We start from the raw sequence: 20,723 nt of genomic DNA, 5'->3' as shown, positions 1-20,723 counted from the left end.
CAGCAGTGGAACTCTCTGCCCCGGAGTGTGGTGGAGGCTCCTTCTGTGGAAGCTTTGAAACAGAGGCTGGATGACCATCTGTCAGGGGTGCTTTAAATGCAATATTCCTGCTTCTTGGCAGAATGGGGTTGGACTGGATGATGGCCCAGGAGGTCTCTTCCAACTCTTGGATTCTAGGATTCAATGAAAGGTTGCCAAATGATTAGGAGCAAAAGGCACAGGAGCAAGGTGGCAACTTGAGCATCTGTATATGCGTGGACCCCAAATCTGGCTGTGTTAGGACCATGGGAGCCTCAAAAGTGGCTACGCATTGCTTCCAAAGAGGAAACGCTCACTGAAAATAATAATAATAAACATCAACATCATCATCATATTAGGAAAACAGAAGTTGCCCATTTGCATGGCATTTGGGCATGCTGACAGGTGGAGGTGTGGATTTAGACACGCTTATAGGAATTTAAATAGAATGACGGTTTCGTGTCCTCCCATGTTTGTGTTTTGTGCGACTCTATTCAATTTGCATGGCACAGCGATGACACTTTGATCCTGCTTTAACTGGTTCCACTCAATGAGATCCTTGGGATACCTAGTTTAGTGAGTTGCTCCCATGTTTTGGTGCAGCAGATGTGGTGGACTTCAAGTCCTAATGACTACAACCAGTGGTCAAAGATTCTGGAGCACAACGTCCTAAACATCTAGAGGGCCAAAGTTTGTGCATCTACGCTGTTGGATTAACGCAGTTTGATACCACTTTAACTGGTCAATGTGATAGGATCCTGGGAGTTGCAGTTGGCAAGGCTAAAGAATTGATTAAACTACAACTCCAGTTAATTCCATCGCATTGAGCTATGGAATGGGGCCAAACTGAATTAATTCCACAGTGTAGATGGACCACGGTCAAGAATGATACACTGATGGTGGCTCTTCTGATCTATTCTACAGTGACTCTCAACTATGGTTAGCTTGACGTCCACCTAAGGCAGGGTTTCTCAACTTCGGGGGTCATGGGGGGTTTCAGAGGGGTCACCAAAGACCATCAGAAAACACATAATGGTCTTAGGAACCCTTTTGGCAGAACTTCTATTCCTTTTTCTTGTTGGTGAACTACAACTCCCAGAATTCAAAATCAGCTCCTCTCCAACCTCACCAGTATTCAATGTTGGCCATGTAGATAGTGTGCCAAGTTTGGTGCTGATCCAATGTGGGCTGGGTTCAGTGTGCTCTTTGATTAGTGTAGGTGAGCTATAAATCCCAGCAACTACAACTCCCAAATGTCAAGGTCTATTTCCCCCAAACTCCACCAGTGTTCACATTTGGGCATTCAGAATGCCTTCTGATTGTAGGTGAACTATAAATCCCAGCAACTACAACTCCCAAATGTCAAGGTCTATTTCCCCCAAGCTCCACCAGTGTTCACATTTGGGCGTATTGAGTATTCATGCCAAGTTTAGCCCATATCCATCATTGTTTGAGTACACAGTGCTCTCTGGATGTAGGTGAACTACACCTCCCAAATTCAAGGTCAATGCCCACCAAACCCTTCCAGCAATTACTGTTGGTCATGGGAGGTCTGTGGGAAGTTGGGTTCAATTCCATTCTTGGTGTGGTTCAGAATGCCCTCTGATTGTAGGTGAACTATAAATCCCAGCAACTCACAACCTCTGAGGATGCCTGCCATAGATGCAGGCGAAATGTCAGGACAGAATGCTTCTAGAACATGGCCATATAGCCCGAAAAACCTACAACAACCCAGAAAATAACCAAAAACAAAACATTTTCCAAATGTTGTTACGTAGTGTTACAACTGGGATCCCATTGCTTCTTTTTTAAGGGGCTTCTCCACCGCCAAGCTACCTCTGACCCACAAAATTAAAAGCAGAACTGGGTTGGACCCCCTTCCTCGTAGGCCTTTGGACTCATCCTTTGTCACGCGAAGGTGGCGCAAATCAATGGCGGCCACAGGTCTGAAGACGACAACCCCGCACAATGGTGTTGTGACCACAACTGCATCACCGGTTGTGCAACCCTCCTTCCTTCCTTCCTTTCTTTTGGAGGACAAAAAGGAGAAACACAAGAGCGAGGGGGGCTTGGGACATCCAGACACAACAGAAGAAGGAGGAGAAGGAGAAGGAGAAGGAGAAGAAGACGAGAGAGTGTCTCCAACCACCAGGGATTGAATTCGACGCACGAAAGCAATGCTTCTGTCAGGTCAGTTGGGGAAAGAGCCACCATGCGCCTTTATTGGGTGCAAAACTGGTGCTTTATCAATTGCATCCAAAGGAAATGGGGAAGGCAAAGAAAGGAGAAACATAGCCAATGAAAGCAGTCTAGGAAGGCATCTACACTGTAGAATTAAACTAATTTGATGCCACTTGAGCCGTCAGGGCTTCATGCTATGCTATGGGAGTTGTAGTTCGGTGGGGCATGCAGGACTCTTTGGCAGAAAAGGGTTGTAAAACTACAATTTCCATGAGCCATTGTAGTTAAATACTTCGGAAGACAGGAGCAGAATTTGAAACAATCTTAACAGATGAGAGAGATCATAGAATCCTAGAATCAAAGAGTTGGAGGAGACCTCATGGGCCATCCAGTCCAACCCCATTCTGCCAAGAAGCAGGAATATTGCATCCAAATCACCCCTGACAGATGGCCAACCAGCCCCTGTTTAAAAGTTTCCAAAGAAGGAGCCTCCACCACACTCCGGGGCAGAGAGTTCCACTGCTGAACGGCTCTCACAGTCAGGAAGTTCTTCAGATGATGGGCCAAAACTAACAAAATGAATCTGTAATTGGTTAAATGGACGAACCCAGAGGATGATTCTCCCCAAGGCTTCCTCTTCATCCTGGAAAGAAGTGACGAGTGGAGGGCCATCCGCAGGGTTCCGTCCGGGCCCGGTCCTGCTCAGGATCTTCATTCATGACTTCTTAGATGAAGGGTTAGAAGGCAGGATCATCAAGTTTGCAGACGACACCAAATTGGGAGGGAGAGCCAATACTCCAGAGGTCAGGAGCAGGACTCAAAGGGATCTTGACAGATTAGAGAGATGATGGGCCAAAACTAACAAAATGAAGTTCAACAGGGACAAATGCAAGATACTCCACTTTGGCAGGAAAAACAAAATGCAGAGACAGAATGGGGGACGCGTGGATCGAGGGCAGGATGTGTGAAAAAGATCTTGGAGTCCTCGTGGACAACAAGTTAAACATGAGCCAACAATGTGATGCGGCAGCAAAAAAAGCCAATGGGATTTTGGCCTGCATCAATAGGAGCCTAGTGCCTAGATCTAGGGAAGTCATGCTCCCCATGCTCTATTCTGTTTTGGTTAGACCACATCTGGAATATTGTGTCCAATTCTGGGCACCACAATTCAAGAGAGATACTGACAAGCTGGAATGTGTCCAGAGAAAGAGGGTGACTCAAATGATCAAGGGTCTAGAGAACAAGCCCTATGAGGAGCGGCTTAAAGAGCTGGGCATGTTTAGCCTGCAGAAGAGAAGGCTGAGAGGAGATATGATAGCCATGTATAAATATGTGAGAGGAAGCCACAGGGAGGAGGGAGCAAACTTGTTTTCTGCTTCCCTGGAGACTAGGACGCAAGGAACAATGGCTTCAAACGACAAAAAAGGAGATTCCATCTGAACATGAGGAATAACTTTCTGACTGTGAGAGCTGTTCAGCAGTGGAACGCTCTGCCCCAGAGTGCAGTGGAGGGTCCTTCTTTGGAAGCTTTGAAACAGGGGTTGGATGGCCATCTCTCGGGGGTGCTTTGAATGCAATTTTCCCGCTTCTTGGCAGAATGGGGTTGGACTGGATGGACCAGGAGGTCTCTTCCAATTCTTCTAAGATTCTATGAGATGGCCATAAGTGGGAGATACCTTGAGATGCTTTAGATGACCATAAGTTGGAGATACTTTGAGATGCTTTAGGTCACCATAAGTTGGAGATACCTTGAGATGTTTTAGATGACCATAAGTTGGAGATACCTTGAGATGTTTTAGATGACATAAGCTGGAGATACCTTGAGATGTTTTAGATGACCATAAGCTGGAGATACCTTGAGATGTTTTAGATGACCATAAGTTGGAGATACCTTGAGATGCTTTAGGTGACCATAGGTTGGAGATACCTTGAGATGTTTTAGATGACCATAAGTTGGAGATACTTTGAGATGTTTTAGATGACCATAAGCTGGAGGTACCTTGAGATGTTTTAGATGACCATAAGCTGGAGATACCTTGAGATGTTTTAGATGACAATAAGCTGGAGATACCTTGAGATGTTTTAGATGACCATAAGTTGGAGATACCTTGAGATGTTTTAGATGACCATAAGTTGGAGATACTTTGAGATGTTTTAGATGACCATAAGCTGGAGATACCTTGAGATGTTTTAGATGACCATAAGCTGGAGATACCTTGAGATGTTTTAGATGACCATAAGCTGGAGATACCTTGAGATGTTTTAGATGACCATAAGCTGGAGATACCTTGAGATGTTTTAGATGACCATAAGTTGGAGATACTTTGAGATGTTTTAGATGACCATAAGCTGGAGATACGTTGAGATGTTTTAGATGACCATAAGTTGGAGATACCTTGAGATGTTTTAGATGACCATAAGTTGGAGATACCTTGAGATGTTTTAGATGACAATAAGCTGGAGATACCTTGAGATGTTTTAGATGACCATAAGTTGGAGATACCTTGAGATGTTTTAGATGACCATAAGTTGGAGATACCTTGAGATGTTTTAGATGACAATAAGCTGGAGATACCTTGAGATGTTTTAGATGACCATAAGCTGGAGATACGTTGAGATGTTTTAGATGACCATAAGTTGGAGATACCTTGAGATGTTTTAGATGACCATAAGTTGGAGATACCTTGAGATGTTTTAGATGACCATAAGTTGGAGATACCTTGAGATGTTTTAGATGACAATAAGCTGGAGATACCTTGAGATGTTTTAGATGACCATAAGTTGGAGATACCTTGAGATGTTTTAGATGACCATAAGTTGGAGATACCTTGAGATGTTTTAGATGACCATAAGCTGGAGATACCTTGAGATGTTTTAGATGACCATAAGTTGGAGATACCTTGAGATGTTTTAGATGACAATAAGCTGGAGATACCTTGAGATGTTTTAGATGACCATAAGCTGGAGATACGTTGAGATGTTTTAGATGACAATAAGCTGGAGATACCTTGAGATGTTTTAGATGACCATAAGCTGGAGATACGTTGAGATGTTTTAGATGACCATAAGTTGGAGATACCTTGAGATGTTTTAGATGACCATAAGTTGGAGATACCTTGAGATGTTTTAGATGACCATAAGTTGGAGATACCTTGAGATGTTTTAGATGACAATAAGCTGGAGATACCTTGAGATGTTTTAGATGATCATAAGCTGGAGATACCTTGAGATGTTTTAGATGACCATAAGTTGGAGATACCTTGAGATGTTTTAGATGACCATAAGTTGGAGATACTTTGAGATGTTTTAGATGACCATAAGTTGGAGAACAAAACAAACAGACAAAATACAAAATTTGTGAGTTTGGTAGTTGATTAGATGTCCTTTGACCAGGATCTGGCCCCTTGGAGTGCTTCTGGTGTTGCTGCAAGAAGGTCCTCCCTTGTGCATGTGGCAGGGCTCAGGTTGCATTGCAGCAGGTGGTCAGTGGTTTGCTCTTCTCCACACTCGCATGTCGTGGATTCCACTTTATGGCCCCATTTCTTGAGGTTGGCTCTGCATCTCGTGGTGCCAGAGCGCAGTCTGTTCAGCGCCTTCCAAGTCGCTCAGTCTCTGTGTGCCCAGGGGGGAGTCTCATTTGGTATCATGTTCTGGGTTTGAGCCTGCCACTTTTGGACTCTCGCTTGCTGAGGTGTTCCAGCGAGTGTCTCTGTAGATCTTAGAAAACTATTTCTTGATTTAAGTCGTTGACGTGCTGGCTGATACCCACACAGGGGATGAGCTGGAGATGTCACTGCCTTGGTCCTTTCACTATTGGCTGCTACTACCCGGCGGATGTCAGGTGGTGCAATGCCGGCTAAGCAGTGTAATTTCTCCACTGGTGTAGGGCGCAGACACCCCGTGATAATGCGGCATGTCTCATTAAGAGCCACATCCACTGTTTTAGCGTGGTGAGATGTGTTCCACACTGGGCATGCATACTCAGCAGCAGAGTAGCACAGCGCAAGGGCAGATGTCTTCACTGTGTCTGGTTGTGATCCCCAGGTTGTGCTAGTCAGCTTTCGTATGATATTGTTTCTAGCACCCACTTTTTGCTTGATGTTCAGGCAGTGCTTCTTGTAGGTCAGAGCACAGTCCAGAGTGACTCCCAGGTATTTGGGTGCGCTGCAATGCTCCAGTGGGATTCCTTCCCAGGTAATAATCCTCAGAGCTCGGGATGCTTGTCTGTTCTTAAGGTGGAAAGCACATGTCTCTGTTTTGGATGGATTAGGGATCAGCTGGTTTTCCCTGTAATAGGCAGTTAGAGCACCTAGAGCTTGGGACAGCTTCTGTTCAACCATCTCAAAGCTCCCTGCTTTAGCGGTGATAGCATGATCATCAGCATAGATGAAGCTCTCTGTCCCTTCTGGCAGTGGCTGGTCATTTATGTAGATGTTGAACATGGATGGAGCAAGCACGCTCCCCTGAGGCAGGCCGTTCTTCTGTTTCCGCCATCTGCTTCTCTGGCCCTGGAACTCAACAAAAAAGCTCCTGTTTTGTAGCAGGTTTCCTATGAGGTGGGTGAGGTGGTCGTCCTTTGTGATATTATATAAATGATATACGATTAGGAATCAGCTGGTTTTCCCTGCAATAAGCAGTAAGGGTACTTAGAGCTTGGGAGAGCTTCTGTTCAACCATCTCAAAGCTCTCTGCTTTAGCGGTGATGACACAATCATCAGCATAGATGAAGCTCTCTGTCCCTTCTGGCAGTGGCTGGTCGTTTGTATAGATGTTGAACATGGATGGAGCAAGCACGCTCCCCTGAGGCAGGCTGTTCTTCTGTTTCCGCCATCTGCTTCTCTGGCCCTGGAAGTCAACAAAAAAGCTCCTGTTGGGTAGCTGATTTCCTTGAGCGGTGATGGCACGATCATCAGCATAGATGAAACTCTCTGTCCCTTCTGGCCGTGGCTGGTCATTTGTGTAGATGTTGAACATGGATGGAGTGAGCACGCTCCCCTGAGGCAGGCCGTTCTTCTGTTTCCGCCATCTGCTTCTCTGGCCCTGGAACTCAACAAAAAAGCTCCTGTTGGGTAGCTGATTTCCTTGAGCGGTGATGGCACGATCATCAGCATAGATGAAGCTCTCTGTCCCTTCTGGCCGTGGCTGGTCATTTGTGTAGATGTTGAACATGGATGGAGCAAGCACGCTCCCCTGAGGCAGGCCGCTCTTCTGTTTCCGCCATCTGCTTCTCTGTCCCCGGAACTCAACAAAAAAGCTCCTGTTCGGTAGCTGATTTCCTTGAGTGGTGATGGCACGATCGTCAGCATAGATGAAGCTCTCCGTCCCTTCTGGCCGTGGCTGGTCATTTGTGTAGATGTTGAACATGGATGGAGCAAGCACGCTCCCCTGAGGCCGGCCGTTCTTCTGTTTCCGCCATCTGCTTCTCTGTCCCCGGAACTCAACAAAGAAGCTCCTGTTTTGTAGCAGTTTCCTATGCGGTGGGTGAGGTGATAGTCCTTTTAGGACATTTCATGTGAGGTGGCCATTTTGTGACACTTCCTGAATATTGCAAATGCAAACCTGATCATTGAGAAACAGTTGCAAAAATTAATCATGTCGTCTTCCTTTTCCTTTTTTTGCTTTGCAGGCTTAATCCTGGGCTGCTTTCTGCAGCTGGCTGCAACCCAACAGCACAAGTTTTTGGTGCTCAGTAACCCTCTCCGACCCCAATTGGGTCAAGATGTCACACTGTCCCTGCAAGGCGGGCCATCCGAAATTGAGGCATGTCAATGGATCCAAGTGGTCGGGACGAGGCGTGCAAAGGTCTTTTCCTTCGGCCCTTCCCCGACTGAAAGCCAGGCCAACCGCAGGCGACACACGCTCCGACCGGATTGCTCTCTCCGAATCACAAATCTCGAAGCGGCGGACGAGGGAAACTACTCTGTGACCATCAACACGAGTTTGAGTCAGAAACGAGAGGATGCCCCGAGTCAAGAGGAAACCTACCAAGCCTATTTCTACCTGCAAGTCTCCGATAAGGGTTAGTACCAGAGTGGCCAGGTCTCGGAATCAGGGGTAAAGGGAGGAAACTCAGGGCAAGAGTGTTGCCTTGAAAGAGAATCAAGCCAGCAACAAGATGATACCTCACATTGAGGAGGAACTCACCAACCCAACCAATCTGTTTGCAAGTCTTCAGTAACAACATCTCTATATAAGTACTAGCCGTCCCCTGCCACTCATTGCTGTCACCCAGTCTGTGTATATTAGGGCTGGGCGGTTTCGTTCGTTAATTTCGTAATTCGTTATTAATTCATATTTAAATTAGCTTATTTATTTATTTATTTATTTATTTACAGTTCTTATATTCCGCCCTTCTCACCCCGCAGGGGACTCAGGGCGGATTACAGTAAACACATATATGGCAAACATTCAATGCCAGTTTGACAGACAACAAATACAGACAAATACACCAAGGCTATTTAACTTTTTTCTGGCCGCCAGGGGAGCTGCTGCTTTTCATCGTCCATCAACGACACCGATGAAGTTCTTCCGCATTCCACATTCCCCGGAGTCTTCTTTCTTTATGGCCTCATAAATTAGTTAAATTCAGCCTCCCACACTTTAAGGTGGTACCTTATTTTCCTACTTGACAGATGCAACTGTCTTTCGGGTTGCAAAGGTCGACAATGGGCAACACAATGGCTGGACACCCACTCCAGCCCGGGCTGGCCTCGAACTCATGACCTTTTGGTCAGAGTGATCTTAATACAGCTGACACTCAGCCAGCTGAGCCACAATCCCGGTGCTTACGATCTGATATTGAGCCATTTTGGAATAGTGTGAGGAGTTAAATAGATTCGAAACAATTTTTTCGTAATTGTTTTGAAATTGTTTCAAAATTGTTTCGTAATTATTTTCGCATGTCTGGTGCAAGTTTTATAGTTGTTGTTTGTTTTATCACACCAATAGTCAACAACAGAGGGAGAGGGAAGCTTCAGAAGTTCCCCCTCTCCCATTTGGAGGTTTTTTCAGCATATTTTTAGCATATTTGGAGGGTTTTTTTAGCGTATTGCGCAATCGCGTCCGCCATTAACGAATCAATTCGAAATTTACGAAATTTCGTATATTTCGAATTTTTTAAAAGGAAAATTTCAGAATTCTTTAAAGAAACGAAATGTGATGGACCCCTTAAAAACGAATCGAGTTTAGAAACAAAATTTTCTGTGGTTACCCAGCCCTAGTGTATATGTATTTTGTGCATTTATGTGTATATATATTTGTGTATATATGTGTGTTTGCTAGGGCTGTCCAACCACGGAAAAAATTGTTTCTAAACTCGATTCGTTTTTAGGGGGTTTTTGCATTTTGTTATTTAAAAGAATTCCGAAATTTTTCTTTTAAAAAGTTCGATATTTACGAAATTTTGGAAATTACGAAATAATTACGAAACAATAACGAATCGATTCGTTAATGGCGGACGCGATTGCGCAATACGCTAAAAAACCCTCCATAGGGGACAGGGGGAACTTCTGAAGCTTCCCTCTCCCTCTGTTGTTGACTGTTGGTGTGATAATTATATTTTTTATCACTGATAAAACAAACAACGACTATAAAACTTGCACCAGACATACGGAAATAATAACGAAATAATAACGAAACAATTTCGTAACAATTACGAAACAATTTCGAAACAATTACGAAACAAATTGGAAAAATTCGTTTCGTTTTTTAGTTGCTCCTGAATGGTTCAATATCGCTTTGTTATCAAAAAATAACGAATTAATAACGAATTACGAAATTAACGAACGAAACTGCCCAGCCCTAGTGTTTGCATATATATATGTGGGTGTATATATCTATATAAATAAAAATGTAATGTCCGTTTGTGGGATTAACAGAACTCAAAACCCACTGGACGAATTGACACCAAATTTGGACACAAGACACCTAACAACCCAATGTATGTCCTTCGCTCAATAATTTTTTATTTTGTCCTGTGGGAGTTATAGTTGCTGGGATTTATAGTTCACCTGCAATCAAAGAGCATTTGGAACCCCACCAACGATGGGACTGAACCAACCTTGGCACACAGTTCTCCCATGACCAACAGAAAATACTGGAAGGGTTTGGCAGGCAGTGTCCTTTGGTTTTGGAGTTGTAGTTCACCTACATCCAGAGATCACGGTGGACTCCAATAATGATGGATCTGGACCAAACTCTACACGAATACTCAATATGCCCAAATGTGAACACTGGTTGAGTTTGGGGAAAATCGAATCTTGACATTTGGGAGTTGTAGTTGCTGGGATTTATAGTTCACCTACAATCACAGAGCATTCTGAATCCCACCAATGAAAGAATTGGGCCAAATCTCCCATACAAAACCCCCATGTGGGCCACAGCAAAGCGTGGCAGGTGACGGCTAGTCTATATCTATATAAATAAAAGTGTAATGTTTGTTTGTGGGATTAACATAACTCAAAAACCACTGGACAAATGGACACCAAATTTGGACACAACACATCTATCAGGCAAACAAATGACCATAACTCATTAAAACACTGAAAAACACAGCAGAAGAGACTTAAAAGGCCAAAGAAAATACATTACACTGCATGCACAAAACCACACACATATATATATGCAAACATACATATATACACATATACACAAATATATACACACACATATATATGCACACAAAACACATATACACAGACTGAAAAGCCAAAAATATAAAAAAATACATTGCAATGCATGCACAAAACCACACACACACACACACACATAAATGCAAACATACATATATACACATATACACAAATATATGCACACACATATATGCACACAACACACATATACACAGATTGGAAAGCCAAAAAAAATAAAAAATACATTACAAATGCATGCACAAAACCACACACACACACACATTTGCAAACATACATATATAAACATATACACAAATATATGCACACACATATATGAACACAAAACACATATACACAGACTGGAAAGCCAAAAAAAATACATTACAATGCATGCACAAAACCACACACACACACATAAATGCAAACATACATATATACACATATACACAAATATATGCACACACATATATGAACACAAAACACATATACACAGACTGGAAAGCCAAAAAAAATACATTACAATGCATGCACAAAACCACACACACACACACATATATATGCAAACATACATATATAAACATATACACAAATATATGCACACGCATATATGCACACAAAACACATATACACAGTCTGAAAAGCCAAAAAAATAAAAAATACATTACAATGCATGCACAAAACCACACACACACACACATTTGCAAACATACATATATACACATATATACAAATATATACAAATATATGCACACACATATATGCACACAAAACACATATACACAGACTGGGCCACAGCAATGTGTGGCAGGGGATGGCTAGTGTATGTATGTGTGTATAATATATGTGTGTGTGTGTGTCTGTGGTACAGTGGGTTAAAGTGATGAGCTGCTGAGCTTGTTGATCGAAAGGTCACAGGGTCGATTCCAGGGAGCGGCGTGAGCTTCCGCTGTCAGCCCTAGCTTCTGCCAACCTAGCAGTTCGAAAACATGCAAATGTGAGTAGATCAATAGGTACCGCTCTGGCAGGAAGGTAACGGCACTCCATGCAGTCATGCCAGTGGCCACATGGACAATGTGTGGCAGTGGACGGCTAGTGTATGTATATATGTGTGTGTGTCTGTGTGTGGTACAGTGGGTTAAAGCACTGAGCTGCTGAGCTTGTTGACCAAAAGGTCACAGGTTCGATTCCAGGGAGCGAAGTGAGCTTCCGCTGTCAGCCCTAGCTTCTGCTAACCTAGCAGTTCAAAAACATGCAAATGTGAGTAGATCAATAGGTACCGCTCTGGCAGGAAGGTAACGGCGCTCCATGCAGTCATGCCTATGGCCACATGGCCTTGGAGGTGTCTATGGACAACGCCGGCTCTTCGGCTTAGAAATGGAGATGAGCACCACACCCCAAAGTCAGACATGACTGTACACACACACACACACACATATATATGGTTTTAGGGTAGCCAAATCTCTAAAGTCCCAAGACTGGAATCCAGGATAAAGGGAGGAATCTCTGGGGGAAAGCGCTGTCTTGAAAGAGGTACATTGGGATTTGAATGCTCAATTTTCACACTTTACAAATACTAATACAACACCCTCTGAAAATAGAAAATATTCATCCAGTTTTGTTCAAACAATACAGGAGAAGGATGAGTTTAAATCAAGTAAATGCCATTCGAGATGGAGACGCCTCCACTAAAGACTATGAGGCATAGACATAGATAAATGCAAACTTTGTGTTTTGCCACTGCCAGAAGGGACAGAGAGTTTCATCTATGCTGATGATCGTGCCATCACCGCTCAAGCAGGGAGCTTTGAGATGGTTGAAAAGAAGCTCTAGGTGCTCTTACTGCCTATTACAGGGAAAACCAGCTGATCCCCAACCCATCTAAAACACAGACATGCGCCTTTCACCTTAAGAACAGACAAGCATCCTGAGCTCTGAGGATTATTACCTGGGAAGGAATCTCACTGGAGCATTGCAGCGCACCCAAGTACCTGGGAGTCACTCTGGACCGTGCTCTGACCCACAAGAAGCACTGCCTGAACGTCAAGCAAAAAGTGGGCGCTAGAAACAACATCATACGAAAGCTGACTGGCACAACCTGGGGATCACAACCAGACACAGTGAAGACATCTGCCCTTGCACTATGCTACTCTGCTGCTGAGTATGCATGCCCAGTGTGGAACACATCTCACCATACTAAAACAGCAGATGTGGCTCTGAATGAGACATGCCGCATTATCACGGGGTGCCTGCGTCCTACAACACTGGAGAAATTACACTGCTTAGCCGGTATTGCACCACCTGACATCTGCCGAGAAGGAGCAGCCAATACTGAAAGGACCAAGGCAGAGACATCTCCAGCTCATCCCCTGTTTGGGTATCAGCCAGCACGTCAACGACTTAAATCAAGACATAGTTTTCTTAGATCTACAGAGACACTCGCTGGAACACCTCAGCAAGCGAGAGTCCAAAAGTGGCAGGCTCAAACCCAGAACCTCAACCAATGGCTGATACCAAATGAGAGACTGCCTCCTGGGCACACAGAAGACTGGGTGACTTGGAAGGCGCTGAACAGACTGCGCTCTGGCACCACGAGATGCAGAGCCAACCTTCAGAAATGGGGCCACAAAGTGGAATCCTCGACATGCGAGTGTGGAGAAGAGCAAACCACTGACCACCTGCTGCAATGCACCCTGAGCCCTGCCACATGCACAAGGGAGGACCTTCTTGCAGCAACTCCAGAGGCACTCCAAGTGGCTAGATATACCGGTCAAAGGACATTTTTATCTGTGTGTTTGTTTTGTTGTGTTAGAAATGTAACACAATGGTATGGTTGCTGATGACACGATAAATAAATACAGACATAGAAAAATAGATGGCTGCCTCTCCTTCCAAACTTTGGCTCTTCTGCTCTCCAAGGTCCTGAATAATAACCGCTCTGGTCTCAACTTCTATTTGCAGGGTCAGGCCAAAATATCATTACGGTGGAGGCCAGGCCGAGGTATCCCAGTTCAGGCCAGAAAGTCATCTTGCTCACCAAAGAAATCCCAAAGTGGTTTCATTTCTGCAAATGGCACCGACAAACCCGTTCTCAGGGCAACGAGTCCCTCCTGTCCTACTCCGAGGAGGACCAGCAGACCCAGCAACGGCAGGATATGGCGTTGGGCTCTGACTGCTCCCTGACCATCTGGAAAATCAAGGAGTCGGACGCCGGCCAGTACAGTATCCTCGTGAAAGCCCCATTGCAGCATCAGCACCGGCCGGGGACTGGGACAGGTCAACAAGACGCAGAGGGACCTTCCCAGTTCTACTGGGGCCAAGTGGATTTGGAAGTCAATGACCAATCCAGTAAGTAGCGGGAGGTGATGGGATCTAGCGAGACTGTTGGACGAATGCGGTTTGATCTCACTTATGTCATGAATATAATAATAATAACTAGCTTTACCCGCCACGCGTTGCTGTGGCCAACCTTCCCTCCCTCTTTCTCTCCTTCTTTCCTTCCTTCTCTTTTCTTCTTTCCTTCTCTCCTTCCTTCCCTCTCTACCTCTTACTTCCTCCCCCTTTTTTCTTTTCCTTTTATCTCTCCTTCCTTCCCTCTCTACCTCTTTCCTTCCTCCCCCTTTTTTCTTTTCCTTTTATCTCTCCTTCCTTCCCTCCCTACCTCTTTCCTTCCTCCCCCTTTTTCTTTTCCTGTTATCTCTCCTTCCTTCCCTCTCTACCTCTTTCCTTCCTCCCCCTTTTTCTTTTCCTTTTATCTCTTCTTCCTTCCCTCTCTACCGCTTTCCTTCCTCCCTCCCCCTTTTTTCTTTTCCTTTTATCTCTCCTTCCTTCCCTCTCTACCTCTTTCCTTCCTCCCCCCTTTTTCTTTTCCTTTTATCTCTCCTTTCTTCCTTCTCTACCTCTTTCCTTCCTTTCTTTGCTTTTTTCTTCCATCCCTCTTTCTCTCCTTCTTTCCTTCCTTCCCTCCCTTTCTTTCCTTCCTTCTCTTTTCTTCTTCCCTTCTCTCCTTCCTTCCCTCTCTACCTCTTTCCTTCCTCCCCCTTTTTCTTTTCCTTTTATCTCTCCTTTCTTCCTTCTCTACCTCTTTCCTTCCTTTATTTGCTTTTTTCTTCCATCCTTCCTTCTCTCTTTCCTTCTTTCCCTCTTTCTCTTCTTTTTCCCTCCTTCCTTTGCTCCCCCTTTCCTTCCCTTTTTTCTTTCCTTCTCTCCTTCCTTCCTTCCTTCCTTCCTTCTCGACCTCTTTCCCTCCTCCCCCCCCCTTTTTCTTTTCCTTTACCTTTCTCTCCTTTCTTCCTTCTATATCTCTTTCATTCGTTCCTTCCTTCCTTCCTTCCTTCCTTCCTTTGCTCTTTGCTTCCATGCTTCCTTTGAAAGGGTTAATGAAGCCATGGTTGCCTAATTAAAATAGTTCCCTACACCTTCTCTCAATCTCTCTCTCTCTAACACACACACACACACACTTTCTTTCTCCCTTTCCTTCCTTCCTTTTATGTATCGTCATTTTGCTTTTTGTCATTTAGCTTTTTGGGGTTTTTGAGTCCTTTCTGCTGTGTTTTTTTTGGGGGGGGGGGGCGTTGTTATGAGTGATGGTCACTCATTGGTCTATAACTCCCAGAATTCCATCAGATTGAGCCACGGCAGCTAAAGTGGCGTCAAACGGCATTCATTCTACAATGCAGACAGCTGTGTGATGCCAACTCTGGCCCTTTTCTCTCTTCCAGAAACAGACCCACACATTAAAGACAGTGCTTGTGGGCCCCTCTCCGTGAGCTTGGGGGCCTGGATCGTGGCTGTAGCCTTCTTGGGGTCCATCGCTTGGTGAAGTCCTTAATGGTGAGTGGCATTTCCTTTGGCGAGAAATTGGGGAGGGGGATTTATATTAGATGACTAGGGATCCCCTTTTCAAGGGAGCCGCCGGTGGCGCAGCAGTTTAAACCACTGAAATGTTCAACTTGCTGACCAAAAAGTTGGTGGTTCGAATCCAAGGAGTGGGGTGAGCTCCTGCTATTAGGCCCAGCTTCTGCCAACCTATATTTATATACCGACCCTCTCAGCCCCACATAGAGTGCATTGCAGTAATCTATTCTAAAGGTAACAAGAATGTGGACCACCGGACAGTCTTCAAAGGAAGCCCCATATAGAGTGCATTGCAGCAGTCTATTCTAGAGGTAACAAGAGTGTGGACCACCGGACAGTCTTCAAAGGCAGCCCCACATAGAATGCACTGCAGTAGTCTATTCTAGATGTAACAAGAATGCGGACCACCATGCAGTCTTCAAAGGCAGCCCCATATTGAGGGCATTGCAGTAGTCTATTCTAGAGGTAACAAGAGTGTGGACTAACAGACAGTCTTCAAAGGCAGCCCCACATAGAGTGCATTGCAGTAGTCTATTCTAGATGTTGTAAGAGTGTGGAGCACCAGACAGTCTTCAAAGGCAGCCCCACATAGAGTGCATTGCAGTAGTCTATTCTAGAGGTAACAAGAGTGTGGACCACCGGACAGTCTTCCAAGGCAGCCCCACATAAAGTGCATTGCAGTAGTCTATTCTAGAGGTAACAAGAGTGTGGACCACAGGACAGTCTTCAAAGGCAGCCCCACATAGAGTGCATTGGGTAGTCTATTCTAGAGGTAACAAGAGTGTGGACCACCAGACAGTCTTCAAAGGCAGCCCCACATAGAGTGCATTGCAGTAGTCTATTCTAGAGGTAACAAGAGCGTGGACCACCGGACAGTCTTCAAAGGCAGCCCCACATAGAGTGCATTGCAGTAGTCTATTCTAGAGGTAACAAGAGCGTGGACCACCGGACAGTCTTCAAAGGCAGCCCCACATAGAGTGCATTGCAGCAGTCTATTCTAGAGGTAACAAGAGTGTGGACCACCGGACAGTCTTCCAAGGCAGCCCCACATAAAGTGCATTGCAGTAGTCTATTCTAGAGGTAACAAGAGTGTGGACCACAGGACAGTCTTCAAAGGCAGCCCCACATAGAGTGCATTGCAGTAGTCTATTCTAGAGGTAACAAGAGCGTGGACCACCGGACAGTCTTCAAAGGCAGCCCCACATAGAGTGGATTCCAAATATATGGAATTCCCTACCTGAAATAAATGGAAACGGCCAATAGATGTCAGTCTCACCTCAAACAACTAATTTTGCTAAGGGCATATCTACACCGCAATCCTGGGAGTTGTAGTTTGACTATAGGCACATCTACCAAGGAATCCTGGGAGCTGAAGTTTGACGAAGGGCACATCTACACCAGAATTTTGAGAGTTGTAGTTTTAATAAGGGCACATCTACACCAGAATTCTGAGCGTTGTAGTTTGACTATAGGCAGGCACATCTACCAAGGAATCCTGGGAGTTGTAGTTTGACTAGAGGCACATCTACCAAGGAATCCTGGGAGTTGTAGTTTTACTAAGGGCACATCTACACTGGAATACTGGGAGTTCTAGTTTAGCTAAGGGCACATCTACACCAGAATCCTGGGAGCTGTAATTTTACTAAAGGCACATCTACACCAGAATCATGGGAGTTGTAGTTTGGCTACAGGCACATCTACACCGGAATCCTGGGAGCTGAAGTTTGACTAAGGGCATATCTACACCGGAATGCTGGGAGCTGTAGTTTTATTAAGGGCACATCTACACCAGAATCATGGGAGTTGTATTTTTATTACAGGCACATCTACCAAGGAATCCTGGGAGTTGTAGTTTTACTAAGGGCACATCTACACCAGAATCCTGGGAGTTGTATTTTGACTATAGGCACATCTACCAAGGAATCCTGGGAGCTGAAGTTTGACTAAGTGCAGATCTACACCAGAATCCTGGGAGTTGTAGTTTGACTACAGGCATATTTACCATAGTCCTGAGAGTTGCAGTTCTGCTAAGGGCACATATACACTGGAATCCTGGGAGTTGTAGCTGTACTAGTGGCACATCTACACCTGAATCCTGGGAGCTGTAGTTTTGCTACAGGCATCTCTACACCTGAATCCTGGGAGTTGTTGTTTTACTAGAAGCACCTCTACAAAGGAATCCTGGGAGTTGTGGTTTTACTCATGGCACATCTGCAACAGAATCCTAGGAGTCGTCTTGATTAGGACACATCTACACTGGAATCCTGGGAGTTGTAGTTTTACTAAGGGAACATCTACACTGGAATCCTGGGAGTTGTAGTTGTACTAGGGACACATCTACACCTGAATCCTGGGAGCTGTAGTTTGACTACAGGCACGTCTACACCATAATTCTGAGAGTTGCAGTTCTGCTAATGGCACCTATACACCAGAATCCTGGGAATTGTAGTTTTACTAAGGACACTGTAGGATGAATGCACTTTGAGACTACTTCAACTGCCATGGCATTATGTTATAGAATCCTGGGAGTTCTAGTTTTATAAGGTACTTTGTCCTTCTAGACCAAAGAGGGCTGGTTGGCAAACTACAACTCCCAAATGCATTAACCCTGTCTTGTTTTCCTCTCCAACTCTTTCCACAGTTTCTTTGGTCGATAAATGGATTAGAAGAACCACACGATGCCTCTTGAGCTGGAATCCCAACGCTGCCTTTTGAATACACATTTATTGCATGCGTCTTTTGTGTTAATGCTGTTGTTGTAACCCACAATAGACGCAACCCTATAAGAAGCTATTATCAGATATTGCATATGTCTTTGTATTTTTCCTCCTTTCTGGACATCAATGTATGTTTTCTCATTTGGAATAAAATTATTTTGACGGAGCGCTCAGAGATGTCATTTGTGAAAGTTTAGTTCGTCAGACGTATAATGAATGTGTCTTCAAGTCATTTCCGGTTGAGAGTAACCCCAAAGCAAACTTACTATAGGGCTGCCTTGGTCAGATATACCCTCCCCTTTGAGGCTGAGAGTGTGTGACTCAGACAAGGTCTCCCAATGGGTTTCCATGGCTGAAGAATTAATGCAGTTTGAGCTCACTTTAACTGCCATTCCTCAATGCTATGGAACACTGGGAGCTGTAGTTTGCAGTCCTTGGCAGAGAAGTCCCTGTGAAACTACAACTCCCAGGCAGAGGTGGCCCTAGGTAATTTTCAACAGTAAGAAAACAGTATTTTGGCACACACACACCCCCCAAACCAATAATTGATATATATTTTCTGTTCGTCCTGGGAGTTCTGTGTGCCATATTTGGTTCAATTCCATCATTGGTGGAGTTCAGAATGTTCTTTGATTGTAGGTGAACTATACATCCCAGTAACTACAGGGATGTATAGTTCAAACTACAAGAGAGGAGATTCCATCTGAACATTAGGAAGAACTTCCTGACTGTGAGAGCCGTTCAGCAGTGGAACTCTCTACCCCGGAGTGTGGTGGAGGCTCCTTCTTTGGAAGCTTTTAAGCAGAGGCTGGATGGCCATCTGTCAGGGGTGATTTGAATGCAATATTCCTGCTTCTTGGCAGAATGGGGTTGGACTGGATGATGGCCCAGGAGGTCTCTTCCAACTCTAGGATTCTATGATTCTATGAACTACACTTGCCGCACTTGCTCCTTTGCCTGGCCCGTTTTGGGTCCAGAGGCATGCCTGAAGACCCCGGCGTGTGCACCAAAAGTCACCTCTTCTCCTGACTTTCTCCTCAGCCATTGGGACCAAGAGAGAGCGAGAGAGAGAGAGAGAGAGAGAGAGAGAGAGAGAGAGAGGTGGGGATGCCCACAGTTCCTGAAGGTAGGTGCAAACACAAAGGAGGGAGCGGAGGTGGGAGATACCTCCAGCCGGAGGGGTGCTCTCTCTCTCTCTCTCTCTCTCTCTCTCTCTCTCTTGGTCCCAATGGCTGAAGAGAAAGTCAGGAGAAGAGGCGACTTTTTGGTAGGTGGAGATGCCCACCTTTCCTGAAGGTAGGCACAAAAACAAAGGAGGGAGCGGAGGTGGGAGATACCTCCAGCAGGAGGGGCTCTCTCTCTCTCTCTCTCTCTCTCTCTCTCTTGGTCCCAATGGCTGAAGAGAAAGTCAGGAGAAGAGGCGACTTTTTGGTAGGTGGAGATGCCCACCTTTCCTGAAGGTAGGCGCAAAAACAAAGGAGGGAGCGGAGGTGGGAGATACCTCCAGACGGAGGTGCTCTCTCTCTCTCTCTCTCTCTCTCTCTCTTTCTCTTTTGGTCCCAATGGCTGAAGAGAAAGGAGAAGAGGCGACTTTTGGTGCACACGCTGGGGTCTTCAAACACGCCTCCGGACCTGAAGCGGGTCCACAATCCACAATCAAAGGCTTTAGAATAGTCAATGAAACAGAAATAGATATTTTTCTGAAACTCCCTGCCTTTCTCCATTATCCAGAATTTGGATATTGACAATTTGGTCTCTCATTCCTCTGCCTTTTCTGAGCAATGAGTCACGGTCGTTCAAAAGTTGCATTCCTTCCTGTGTTTTGCACCTTTCTGCTTGTGCCTTTTGACAGGTCCTTGCTCAAGAGAAGAATTAGAAGTGGAGGATCTTTCCCAATTCGCAAGGAAGTTTCTGCAAGGCTTTTTGCAAGCTCTTGCAAATGGAAACCTTAGAATAATAGAATCAAAGAGTTGGAAGAGACCTCCTGGGCCATCATCCACTCCAACCCCATTCTGCCAAGAAGCAGGAATGCTGCATTCAAAGCACCCCCGACAGATGGCCATCCAGCCTCTGTTTCAAAGCTTCTAAAGAAGGAGCCTCCACCACACTCCCTCCAGGGCAGAGAGTTCCACTGCTGAACGGCTCTCACAGTCAGGAAGTTCTTCCTCATGTTCAGGTGGAATCTCCTCTCTTAGAATCCTAGAATCAAAGAGTTGGAAGAGACCTCCTGGGCCATCCAGTCCAACCCCATTCTGCCAAGAAGCAGGAATATTGCATTCAAATCACCCCTGACAGATGGCCATCCAGCCTCTGCTTAAAAGCT

The 20,723-nt window shown here is 45.1% G+C and overlaps 1 protein-coding gene across 1 annotated transcript; it reads left to right on the top strand.

The window, feature by feature from the left end:
* The first annotated feature begins 2,119 nt into the window (after window positions 1-2,119).
* On the top strand, window positions 2,120-18,561 carry LOC137095448 (uncharacterized). Its single transcript, XM_067462127.1, has 5 exons — window positions 2,120-2,208; window positions 7,826-8,218; window positions 13,788-14,174; window positions 15,548-15,659; window positions 18,325-18,561. The coding sequence occupies exons 1-4, from the start codon at window positions 2,196-2,198 to the stop codon at window positions 15,646-15,648; spliced, it is 894 nt and encodes a 297-aa protein (XP_067318228.1). The 5' UTR covers window positions 2,120-2,195; the 3' UTR covers window positions 15,649-15,659; window positions 18,325-18,561.
* Window positions 18,562-20,723: the final 2,162 nt, after the last annotated feature.

The sequence above is a fragment of the Anolis sagrei genome, chromosome Y, assembly GCF_037176765.1.
Source record: "Anolis sagrei isolate rAnoSag1 chromosome Y, rAnoSag1.mat, whole genome shotgun sequence".
In the NCBI taxonomy this organism is placed as follows: Eukaryota; Metazoa; Chordata; class Lepidosauria; order Squamata; family Dactyloidae; genus Anolis; species Anolis sagrei.
This window is presented reverse-complemented; position numbering and strand designations above follow the sequence as displayed.